The sequence below is a fragment of the Nannospalax galili genome, unplaced genomic scaffold, assembly GCF_000622305.1.
Source record: "Nannospalax galili isolate Female #2095 unplaced genomic scaffold, S.galili_v1.0 scaffold241, whole genome shotgun sequence".
Lineage (NCBI taxonomy): Eukaryota > Metazoa > Chordata > Mammalia > Rodentia > Spalacidae > Nannospalax > Nannospalax galili.
The window spans coordinates 1,905,675-1,919,011 of record NW_008345602.1 but is presented as its reverse complement, the minus strand read 5'-3'; the positions used below and the strand labels follow the sequence as shown (position 1 = coordinate 1,919,011).

Sequence of the window (13,337 nt, the reverse complement as noted above, 5' to 3'; positions counted from 1 at the left end):
TTCAAGAGAAGACTAAAAAACTGAGTCCATTCAGTTCACATGCTTATGAATTTTAAATGAACCTTCCTATAGGCTTTTTGGAGTTTCTAAAAGACTAAGAGGAACTAAGGTTCTCAAGAAGGCAGTTACACAGTATTTCTCCATTTGTGTCACCACAGAACACTTTTATGGAACTTACATTCTGTGGAATATGGCTGGGAAATTTTCTACTTGAGTTGATGACAAAAATACAGGAAAAAGTGTTTCTTAGCCATTTTTATTTCTTAGTTTGAGAACTCTCTCTTCAGGTCTATAGCCCATTTTTTATTGGGTCATTTATTTTCGTGTGTGTGTGTGTGTGTGTGTGTGTGTGTGTGTTTTCTTTGTATATTCTGGATACTAATCATCTGTTGAATGTGTAGCTGGTAAAGATTTTCTCCCACTCAGTGGGTTTCCTCTTCACTTCCTTGGTGGTTTTTTCTGCTGTACAGAAGCTTTATAGCATAATGAGGTCCCACTTATTGATTGTTGACCTTAATGCCTGAGCAGTTGATAGGTGATTTATAAAATCCTTTCCTATGCCTATATCTTGGAGGGTACTACCTATGTTTTCTTCTAGCAGTTTCAGATTTTATATTGAGGTCTTTGATCCATGTGGAGTTGGCTTTTATTCAGAGTGAAAAATGAGAGTTCAATTTCATTCTTCTACAGGTGGCAACCCAGTTATGCCAGCACCATTTTTTGAAGATGCTTCCTTTCCTCCATCATGTGTTCTTGGAACCTTTGTCTAATATCAAGTGGCTGAAATTGCACATACCCATATTTGGGTCTTCTATTGTGTTCCATTGATCTAATGTGTCTATTTTTGTGACAGGAGCATGCTATTTTTATGACGATAGCTCTGTAATATAATCTGAGATCTGGTATGGTGATCGTACACCACACATCAAAGAAGCCTCTTTCACAACAGATGGAGACTACTGCAGAATCTCACAACTGGTCAGACACAGAGAATATACTAAGAGATTTCCAGTCCTAGCTGACATATCTACAGTGGAACGTCTACACCTAAGACTCATGTAACACAGTGGAACAGAGGAGGGGTATAGAGAAAACTAAAGCATCCCTCAAACTCTCACCAGTAAAACTTTCTTATACAACAGAGTGTGATGCACACAAGAGGCCACACCTGGCCAACTTTTAAAGAGTAAGAAAGAAACTGCAGCCATGGCTCAGGAACCATTGCTGAAGAGGGGGTAGAAACATTGTAAGAGCCAGAGATCGTTCATGAACATAGGGAAGCAGAGGTTTTCAGGCCACTGGAAGCTTGCATATGTGAACTTGTGGCAATGGTGGCATTGAGCACAGGACCCAAGCCAACTCAATCAGAATACGGCCCAGAGGGGTGTGGGGGAAATGGGTGATGGGTTGGCCCTTGTCTGGGAACTATTGGAGACTGATACTACTAAGTGAGGGAGAGTAGGTCTTACCAAGGATCTCTAGATGGGTTGACTAGACTCCAGGGGATGAATTTTCCCTGAAGGACATCTGGGTACAAATGCTTGACTAAACAGGACTTACGGTGGCATACATGAGGTCCAGTTGGGGGGATATGTATGGGGAGGGGGAATCTAAATTTGATTAAGAACTGTTGTGTGAAATGTACAGAAGCTTAATACATTTTTTTAAAGAACAGGAAAAGTATGAGAAGACTGGTCAGCCCTTACCACAATAGTTCACAATAAAAGACATGCTTGTATTTTTAAAAACTGATCATCTCTAAATAGTGCACAATCTCAGATAGTAGTTTACATAGAAAATTAGTTTTAACACAAAGACTTCTTAATTTTGCAAAATATAGCATGATAGCATTGTTTCCACTCAGACTAGCATGATACAGGAATGGGGGGAGGGTATGAACGAAAAGAGGAATGGAAGAAACAGGAAAATTATTTTAAAAATCTTATTTTCTATTATAACAAGAGACTCCAATCGTAAATGATATTCCCCAGCTGGTTTAACCATAGTAATCTCTATTACCAGAAATTACAAATTTTAAGAATTTTTAGAAGAGATAAAATGATCTAGGTTTTGGGACAAAGAAACAAATATTGCAAATTGAATTCCTGCAGAAGCAAGAATAAAATAAACAAGAGAGGAATGAATTATGCTACCTTTTCCCTTGAGTAAAAAGCTATTCTGTGCCAATACTTGACACACAGTACTCTAAAGCAGTCTCAGTTGTTCAGCTGAAATACATGCCTACTTAACTAGCCCACATTGCTAAGCCTGTTATACTGGCAGTAATTGTCAATGCTCACAGTGAGAACCAGGTAAACACTTTACTATCAGCAAATTATGATCATTACCCATTCTTTTAGTGATGACAGGCATCTGTGAGTGCTGTCATCACCTCTTGAGTAAGACCCTGTATATTATACCCGCCTGACATGCGAAGGTTGGTGCCAAGGGCATCATAAACCAGCACTTAGTAAGCATGTGAAGGTTGTAGTGTCTTGTACTGGGTGCTTGAAAGTTCACAAAACAGACCAGAGTATCCCATGGGGGTGTCATTAGTAAAATGTGGTTATTATTACACAGAAGTGGGACTCTGACTGAGATCTAAGTCAGAGATCAAATACTAGCTGCCTATTAATTCTGTGTGATATAACAGAAGAGGGGCCATCTTTCCTAACACACATGGAAGTCTATTAAATAAAAAGAGAAATTACAAGCACCCTAAAATAAGCATTTGATATAGAAACCATATGCAGTCAAATGGAAGAATTTCAAAATTACAGAAAGATAAGAATAGCTTGCACTGGAAAAAGAAATTATTTTGATCATGTTTGAGAAAACATGTTCATAGTTATCTACTCACTACAATTTTGAATGTAATTCATAGCAACATAATATTCTTTACTGGGTATGAAGGTAATGCTTCAGAGCCCTTATTCAAAATAGGACTAGAGAGATGGCTCAGCCTTTAAGAGCACTGTCTGCTCTGGCAGAGGACCTGGGTTCAATTCCCAGCAGCCACATGGAGGCTAACAACCATCTGTAACTCCAGTTTCAGGGGATCCAACTCCCTCGTCTGACCTCCATGGGCACTGCACGACATGGGTGCACTTATACACATGCAGGCAATACACTCATACACATAAAATAAAAATATAAAATGTGTATGGATAGCAATGAGAGCATTTAAAAATGTATCTTCTCCCTCTTAACCAGGAGTGCACATTTGTGACATGACCCTTGGAGTTGAAGAAGCAGTCTGAGCCCACACAGTCCAGAACAAAGCTAATTAAACTTTGTAACAAACGAACTCATTACCTAGACCTCGTTAGTCATGAGCTAATCAACTGAGTTAGTGGGCCACAGGAAACACATACTGACACTAGATAGTTTCTTCTGAATCATTTCTGCACTTAGATGATTGCTATAATTAAAAAAAATCAACATTAGAAATGCTATTTCTCAAAGGTTTTATGAGGAAATAAATTCAGTCAGCTCACATTTATAAAATGAAGTAGTTAAAAATGTACAAGACAGGGAAGGTTGCCAAGCCTGGTGGCCTGGATTCAAATCCTGAGACACACATGGTAGAAGGAGAGAAACGACTCCCACAAATTGTCTTCTGACCTCCACACACACACACCATGGTATACACGAGCCCACATACATACACACTAACAAAAACATAAATAAATAAATGTAAATATGCTTGTGAAAATAGTAAAAATTCATAATACAATACATAGAATTTAGAAGGACAGAAAAAATGTACACAAATAAAGTACAAAATTTAACAGCAATAATAATGCCAATACCAATTTCTCAGTTGGCCAACAAAGCACTTCTGAGAAGTTAATATTGTCATTTTAAGGTCAAAATCACATACATGTAAATAACAGAGCTAATCCCTCTATTCTACCTTGGACTAGGACAGAATGACAAATGACTATGACAGACACTGTACAGTTATAACCTCTTTTAACACTCCATCTTTCCCTCGCTACCTATCTTCTACCATACAGACATGAAAGATACAAACTCTTGTTCTCTGATTCTCTGCAGCTGACAATCACTAGCTGTCACAGGTACAGATAAATGACAACTGACAACTAGGTGATGTGTAGCAGCATCTAAAAAGCCATTTAATGTCTCTGAGAGAATAAGCTCCAACTGTAGGCATAATTTCATTTGGTATAAATGCTAGCAATAGTTTGGGAGTATAATGAAAATTCTAAAACTGTGTCAGGCATGGTGGCACATTCCAAAAACCAATAGAAACTGGATCAAAGATGTTAATTGATAGAATAGGAAATGCTGAACCTTCTAGAAGAAAACATGGGAAAATACTTTATAGAAACAGACAAAAACTTTCTGAACAAGTCTCCAACAATATAGGGAATAACCCCCAGAACTGATAAATAGTATCTGAATAAGACTCCAATAGCACAGGAAATAACCCTAGGAATTGATTAATGAAACTACATGAAATTAAAATGATTCTGGGAAGCAAAGGAAATTATTAGCAAAGTGAATAGATAGCCTACAGACTGGGAGAAAATATTTGTCAGTTATATGTCAGAAAGGGGTTTATATCTACAATATATAAAGAATCCAAAATTTAAACACACGCGCGTGCGCGCGCGCACACACACACACACACACACACACACACACACACACACACAAACTATCCATCAGTACATGAGCTAATAAATGAACTGAATAGGTATTTCTCAAAAGAAAACACACAAATAGTCAACAAATATTTTTTAAAGTGTTCAACATCCTTAACCATCAGGGAAAGCACATGAGAACTACTCTTGAGATTTCTCCTCATAGTAGTGAGAATGGCTATGATTTTCTTAAATGGCAACAAATATGCTAGCAAGGATATGAGGAAAGATGAATTTTTATTCACTACTGGTGCCAGAGTAACCTGGTATAGATAGTATGGAAATCAGTAGGGAGGTTTCTTGGAAATCTAAAACTGACATATGATCCAGCTATTCTACTCCAGGCACATACCCAAAGAGCTCTATATTCTAACACAGGGATGCCTGCATATCAATATTTATTACTCTTCTGTTGGCAATAGCAAGAAAATGGAATCAGTGTAGACTGCCATTAACAGATGACTGGATAATGAAAATGGTGTACACATATAGAATGGGATTTATTCAGCTATAAAGAAAAGTGAAATTATGAAATCTCAGGAAAATGGATGATCCTGGAAATCATTATATTAAGTGAGGTTACCCAGACTAAGAGAGAAAAAGTATCACATGGTCTCTCTCCTATGCACTAGCTTTTAATTTTTATATATGTGTATAATTACAGGTGTGAGGTGGTGTATAGGTGATAAAAACGCTAAAGGAAACAAGAGAGGAAAAAGGTTTTGAGGAAGCGAGTGAACAGACACATGGGACATGCAAGCAGAAAGGTATAAGGAGGAAGGAAAGGAGGAAAAGAGTGGGGAGTAATAGCAACAAAACATACGGGTGAAATATCACAATGCAACTGTTACATTGTATGCCAATTAAAAATAAACAAACAAAAGAAATGCTAGAAAAGAAGAGCATTGTTCAGCTTTGTATCAGCTATTATGCTTCAGACAGAGATCAGGTGCATTATGCCTGTCCTCAAATCCTCCTGATAAATAATATGAGTTCAATTATTCTCCTCCTATTTCCATTAAAAAAGAGAAAGTTCAGAATATTAAGTATATTGATCTCTCTTATAAAATAAATACATAATTAAACAAAAATTCTAAGATTTTAGTCATAACAAGAACACAAGACTTCATCTGGATCCTATTCAGTATGCATTGTTCTCATGTTAGTTACATTGAGACATAAGATGACAGAGCGATCCTAAGGAGGCCCTAAGGAGGCCCATACTGAAGGGAGGTAAGTAGAGGGCCAGTGAGAGAACTGAACTTATTTTAGGCACATTCAGAAAGCTAAGTGTTGGCTAACAAAACCTAAGTTGTGAACATTGCTGATGACTTCTGTTAATTCTCATCCCATTTTTTATACTAACACATTAATTTTCAATCAAAGCCAAGTAAATTTACAAACTCATGCTACTGTTGATGCAAAGGAGATAAGAAAGTTGGGAAGACAGCTGTAGATAGGAATAAAAGATTTACTGAGGAGCAGGCACTTTTATACAGAGTATCTGGCTAAAAATGTGAAAAATTCAACAAACTACCTAGTATAAAATTTTACAGTAATGACGGATAAATACATATACTGTACAGATCTAGATTAATATTTCAAAAGCATAGATATTAAAGCATTATTAAAAGAAATCACTAACAAGAGATACAACTTTTTCTCAACCTAGGCAAAATTGTTAAAGAATACACAGTTTCTACAATTTAAGATATTCTGGTAGGGCTAAATGAGAAGAACAATGTGGATGAATTTTTAAATAAACACAAGCAAAGCTATAACAGTTTAATTTAAATAACTTTGCTCATAAAAAAAATGGTAAAAAAGGAAGCAATCCCAGGAATAGAAAGATATGTCAGGAAGAACAGTATTTCTCTTTGAATGGGATAATTAGAAAGATTTCTGCATACAAACTTACATTGCTCCATTAGTATAGACAGTATCACTTCCTTCCACATACTGCACCTGAGCTGGATAGACATGTTGTACCTGCTGAACAGTCTGCACCTGCTGTACCTGAAAAACAAGTATTAGGACTGTTGTAAGAAGTAGGTATTTAGAAGGATACACAGCATTAGATTTATCTCAAAGGTTTCTCTAGAATATTAATAGTAAAATAGCTTAAAATAAAAACTCTTAGGTTCAGCCAGGCATGGTGGTGCACACCTTTAATCCCAGCACTCAGGAGGCAGAGGGAGGTGGATCTCTGTGAGTTCAAGGCCAGCCTGGTCTACATAATGAATTCCAGACCAGCTGGGGGCTACATGGAGATCCTGTCTCAAAAAAGACCCAAAAATAAAAACAAAACAAACAAACAAACAAAAAACCACTCTTAGGTTCATGTTAGTTCCAAGATAAGCAATTGTTGCATCTAGAATAATTACAGGACTTACATGAATAATAAATTCTGTAATATTATCATCATGTATACAGAGGCAGGGGCAGGCAGAACTCTGTGAGTTCAAGGCCAGCCTGGTCTACATAGTGAGTTCCAGGCCAGGTGAGCCTATAGGAAGACCCTGTCTTTAAAAAAAATAATAATAATAAGGGCTGGAGAGACGGCTTAGCAGTTAAGAGCACTTTTTTTTTAACTTTATTGAGAATTTCATTCATGCATATAAGGTATTTTGATCAAATCCATGCCCACTCCCTTTCCTCTAATACCTCCCATATCTCCCCATCACTTTTCTGACAACTTTGTGTACTCTCTCCTTCCTTTCTTCCTTCCTTCCTTCCTTCCTTCCTTCCTTCCTTCCTTCCTTCCTTCCTTCCTTCCTTTTTAATGGGACTTTTTGCTACCTTGATACCAAATGCTGGCGAGGACATGGAGAAAGGGGAACACTCATTTACTGCTGGTGGGATTGCAAACTCATGCAACCCCTACAGAAAACAGTGTGGAGAACTCTTAAAAAACTAAAAATGAACCTACCATATGACTCGGTTATACCACTCCTCGGCATATACCCAAAGGACTCATCCTATTGTAGAGACACTTGTACAACCAGATTTGTTGCTGCTCTTTTCACAATAGCTAAGAAATGCAAGCAACCTAAGTGCCCCTCAACTGACTAGCAGTTAACAAAAATGTGGTATATTTACACAATGGAGTTCTATTCAGCAGTAAAGAACGATGAAATCATGAAATTTGCAGGTAAATGGATGGATCTAGAAACTGTTATACTAAGTGAAGTAACACAGACCAACAAAAGACATATGTTCTCCCTCATCTGTGGATCCTAGCACCAAAGCCTTTTATATTTCATCCTCTTTTACTAAAATGATGCTGTACAGCAGCCTCTTCCGTGTGAAATAAATACCATCATTATGACTTCAGCTGTGCCTGCTTGCTAAACATCGTCATAATTGGGCTGGTTGACAGCTGTGCTCATTCACTAAAGGAAGACCAAGCAGGGTCATTGGACCCTAACCGGAGTATTCAGCCATTCTTCCCAGCCAACTGTATGTAATTTGGCCCTAACACATGGTCTCCTGGATTTGAGGAGGGCTAAAGCATATAATCTGAGGAAGGCTAGGAAGAGAAGGCTTGATCCATGGTGGGTAAAGGCTTTCCAGTGTACATACCCTCAGGTCATACATACACCTCAGCAACCCCTCAGTCATCTGTGTAAGAAAGGTCAGTAAATTCATTGGTTCCCCAGGAAGACTTTAATCAAACATTGGTTTGACACTAGAACCTTTAAAGAGGATAGGCATTGCTTAGTATCGCCAGGAAAAGAATTCTCACAACAGATGGAAAATTTATTTGTTAATGTTATTATGTCTGATAATTATTTAAAAAGAAAATAAGAATGTAAAACATGTTAAAAGGATAGGGGAATGGAGATATTTTCCAAAATAGAAAAAAATGAAAAAGCCTAGGCAAGTGATGAGGGTCTGTGTAGGTTTGCTGTGATATATAAAGGATGAGACAAAAATAATATATACATAATCTTAAAATTTCTAAGGTGGGCGTGGTGGCACACACCTTTAGTCCCATCACTTGGGAGGCAGAGGCAGGCAGATCTTTGTGAGTTCAAGGCCAGCGTGGTCTACATAGTGAGTTCAGGTCAGCTGGGACTACAGTGAGACCCTGTCTCAAAAAGACAAAAAAAAATTTTTCTAAGGTCATAGTTTAGTCAACTACTTTAAAGAACAAATTATATGTGTAGTCAAGGTTTATCTGACAACGTTTGGTTTTTGCACAAGCTTTACCTACATAGCACATTAAAAGTACCAGACTGGTGGACCAAACCTTCCTGGATGTTTAACAGCCATACTTTAAGGCCTATACTAATCTGGTCAGAGGAACTTAAAGGACAGTTTTTGCTCCTTGCCCTCCAAGGTCAACTAAGTTCCAGGGGACTATGGAACATCTCTCAAAATGTCCTGTAACTGTAGTGAGTCACCTGTCCTCCTGTTCAGGGAGGCCATGGAGACCCCACCAGATGGACTTGAACCAGTGTCCAGTCTACAAAGATGAGGGTCAACTCAAAGGAAACATCTCATCCATCCTTCCAAGTGAAGTCAGACATGGTCGAGCAGGACCTTTGACTTATCTTCACATAGATGGAACTGGTAAAAGAAAAGAACCAGGTGCTCCCCGCAAGCCCATGTGACCCTAAGGAACAGATCCTCCAACAACCTGAAGAGTAAAAGTAAATTGGTTTATTTGGGCCAACTATATGGTCTTAAACACCCAAAAGGAAAGTATAACCAAAGATTAAAGTGATCAGTATATTTCTTCAAGAGTTCAAGAGATTACACTTCCCAGACATTAGGCTTAAGTCCATAGGAAATGTTATTTAGACAGTTATTTCTCATTGATGATTTTGTTTCTAAGCAGAAAGTGCTGCTCAGATGTAAGACTTCAAATCTTCGTCTCCAATACTGTAGTGCCCACCTGTAGCTAAGAGAGACAACCAGCTATTCTAAAATGATGGATAAATTTGCCCCCTCCCCATCTAGAAGCCTTTGATTGGGAACTGACACTGATCTAGCTGCTCTAACATGTCAAAATGCTTGAAAACAAATCCTAAGTCCATCACTCTCGAGTCCAGCCTTGAAAGACAAAAGAAAAATGAGGAACCCAATAAACGGATGCTTTTGGAAGCTCTCATCAAGAAATTCCAATGGACTCTCATATGAACATTTGAAATTTGCCCAGTTCTGACTTTTCTCTGGTTCCCTGTCTAGAACTTGTAATGCTGATTACTCTTGCGTTTACTTCTCCTTCACATCCCCTATTCACCAGTCAGGGACCTTCTTTTCTCCCTACAGATAAGAGTTACACAATTTGGGAGTCTTTTAGATAGACCCACTGAAGGGGTACTCCTCACCCTGCATCCCTGTTCAGCATGGAAGAAGCCAGAGTGGTCTGCCGTCCCAATTCCCTATTGGCAATTTGGATAACCCCATCAGAGGATGGTGTGATAAGAACAGAAGGCAGGAAATGGCTAGGTAGTTAGGGTAAAAAGACTCCAAAGAAAAGTAGCCAGTTTCTTGGCTAAAAGTCAAAATGTCCTTGGGCCTCTTATCAACATACTCTGTTCCAAAGGCCAAAAATATCAAAAGTATTTGGGCGCTCCTGTTTAGTCCCTAAAAGATTTTAGGGTTACGTCTTCAGAGGCGGGAATGTTAAAGAGCACTTCTTTTTCTTCCAGAAGACCTGTGACTGGTCTGAGCTCCCACATGGAAGTTCACAGTTCTAAGGGCTCCACCTCTCTCTTCTCTTCAGGCACTGCAGGCACACAGTGCATTTACATACATGCAGAAAAGACACTTTTACACACAAAATTTTTCTTTCTTTCTTTCTTTTTTTTTTTTTTTTTTAATATTTTGGAATGGAGAGATGACTCAGCAGTTAAGAGCACTGTCTGTTCTTGCAGAATACTTAGGTTCCAATCCCAGCACCAACATAGTTGCTAATTACCATCCATAACTTCAGTACCAGGGGATCTGACACCCTCTTCTGGCTTCCAGGGGCCCTACAACATGGGTGCACTTACACACATGCAGGCTTAACACTCATACACATTAACAAAAATTTTAATTAAAACAAAACAAAACCAATAAAACAAACAAACAAACAAACAAAACCAGGGTTATTTACCTCAAAGAGTTCTTGGCATGCTAGATTTGGTGACTAGTACTCTGAAATTTTATTTAACATTTTACTATATGCAATATAAACTGGTGGTTAAAATCTAGAACCTTGAATAAGTTCCATTCCTGAAGAGTTGAATGCTTCCTATTACACCATTGTCTGCTAACATTGAACAATGATTTCTGCAATGCCAAGTTTGTTCTAAAGGGTCAGGCAGTGTGAGTCAAATTCTTCCATTATCAGACTCCCTATCCCTGATAATGTTTTATCAGTGTGTGCTACTAGCCTTCAAAGAGTTTCCCAGAAAAACATCAATAGAAGTTGTAAATTTGTCGTCAAATTCTGCTACCCTTTCCTTTTTAGATTTCTACAAATGATAAATTCTTATCACCTACTTAATTTGAAACAAGGCTGCTGTAGAAGAGCAGGATGGATGCCTGGGTCTTTCACTTCACAAAGACCTCTCTCCCTAGTCATCTCATTGAGACCAATGTGTTCTTTTGTTGTTGTTTTGTCTTGTACTGTTTGTATCAACACTTTGCAATCCTAGCTGTCATTTTGATTAAGATTTTTCTTTTAAAATTTTGTTTACTTTTTATTTTATGTGTATGAGTGTTATGCCTGCATGTGTGTAAGTGCAACTAAATCATGCCATGCCTATGGAGGACAGAGAGGGTGTCAGATCCCCTGGAACTGGAGTTCAATTGGTTGAACTGGTTGTTAGGCACCATGTGGGTGCTGGTATTCGAACCCAGGTCTTCTGCAAGAACAACCAGTGCTCTTAAACTGCTGAGCCATCTCTCTAGCTCCAAGATTTTTCTTGATAAAATTAAATTATTTTTCTAATTGAGCTTATGTGTGCATGATGGGGAATTTGGGAACATGTGCCATGGTGTGAGTGTGGAGATCAGAGGACGACTTTGTGGTGTCTGATTACTCTTCCTACTTTTTTTTTCTTTCTTGTTAAAAAAATATTTCATTCATTATTTTTATTTTTTATGTGTATGAGTGTATTGTCTACATGTATGTAAGTGCATCCATGTCATCCTGTCATGCAATGCCTGCAGAGGTGGGAAGGAGTGTCAGATCCCCCAGAACTGGAGTTAGTTACAGATGTTTGCTAGCTATATGGATCCTAGAAACCAATCCCAGTCCTCTGTAAGAGCACCCAATGCTCTTAATTGCTAAGCCATCATTACAGGCGTCCTCTTCCTACTTTTAAGAGGGTTCCCAGGATTGAATTTATGCCATCAGGCTTGTAAGGCAAGTGCATTCCCTGCTAGCCATGCTGCTGGCCTTATTAAGATTTAGACTCCGTTAAACTAGTCATGAACTTCGTTAGCTCCCCATCTTCCTGCTAGAAAAAGATGTTTTAGGCTTATGTCTTCTAACTCCTACCCTGGATCTGAAATCTTTTTTTTTTTTTTTTTTTAATTTTTAAATGGAACTGGCTTTTAAATTTTAGGACAAAAAGTTACTTAAAGCCTATAATCTGAGGCCTCCAGATGGTGAACACTAGTCTGCTGTTTATGTTTCTAGATCCTCCCCCCACTGGTCAAAGAAAGAAAACAAAAATATTTTTGAAAGAGAAAAATACATATTGGATGTTCATATTAATTTTTTCAATTTAGTATAAAAATATAATATAACTTCAATCTCATATTTACCCATCATTGTTCTAATGCTGAAAATTCAGTTTCCTGGTGATTTTAATATGATTATTTGTTTTAACATTAAATGTATCACTATCCTTTAAGTCATTGGAAGCAGATCATCAACTTACACAGTTAATTTCATGTGTTTAATTTTCTTTTCAGCTTTGGATTCCCAGCATTTAATTTTGATGTAATTCTACTCTACTATCATGTGAAACATCTAGATGGTTCCAAATTCAAAATTACAAATCAAAAATCTTATTTTCATAGAGGATCTTGATTCCATGCCCAAAGCCTCTATCAGACTTCCTCCTATCATCACAGGTAAACATTTTCATTAATTTTGGGGTTTTTTGCTTTCTATCTTTTTGGAAATATTAGCAAATATGCATGAAGGTATATATGAGTTCACATGTATATACAAATATTTATACATATACACGCCATTCTAAGATAAAACAGCATACTATGTTATTATGCATATTACCTCTTTTACTTAATACAGAACAAAACTGCAGACCATTTTTATAAAGTAATGTGCCATAAAATAATAAATGTAGACATTTATTTTTACCTGGAGTAGCAGGTAATTTTTCTAACTACCAAGTTCAGAAATGATAAAAAATTAATATTTTAAAATCAAAGTTTTAAACGTGTTTCCATGTTAAATCTTCACTATAGATTTTATGTACTTTATATATTGGGTATTAAATTTTATAAAATATATAACATAGAATATATTAAGCAAAATCAACTACAAATGAATATCCAAAGTTTCTTATTCTTTTACATTTTTTTTAGATTCCAGAATTTCATTCAATGTATTTTGAACACATACAGAAACCCTTCCTCCTCTCCCTCCTCACTTTACTATCCTCCCAACTTCATGTCCTATATAAGTATTTGTGT

The 13,337-nt window shown here is 37.3% G+C and overlaps 1 protein-coding gene across 4 annotated transcripts in view; it reads right to left on the bottom strand.

Annotated features, from left to right (window-relative positions):
- Rfx3 (regulatory factor X3) overlaps window positions 1-13,337 on the bottom strand; it is a 349,065-nt gene that overhangs the window by 118,864 nt on the left and 216,864 nt on the right. For all 4 annotated transcript variants that reach the window (XM_029567638.1, XM_017800265.2, XM_029567639.1 and 1 more), the window contains one exon: window positions 6,589-6,686. In XM_029567638.1, the coding sequence (XP_029423498.1) occupies window positions 6,589-6,686 (98 nt within the window). The remainder of the gene's footprint in view (window positions 1-6,588; window positions 6,687-13,337) is intronic.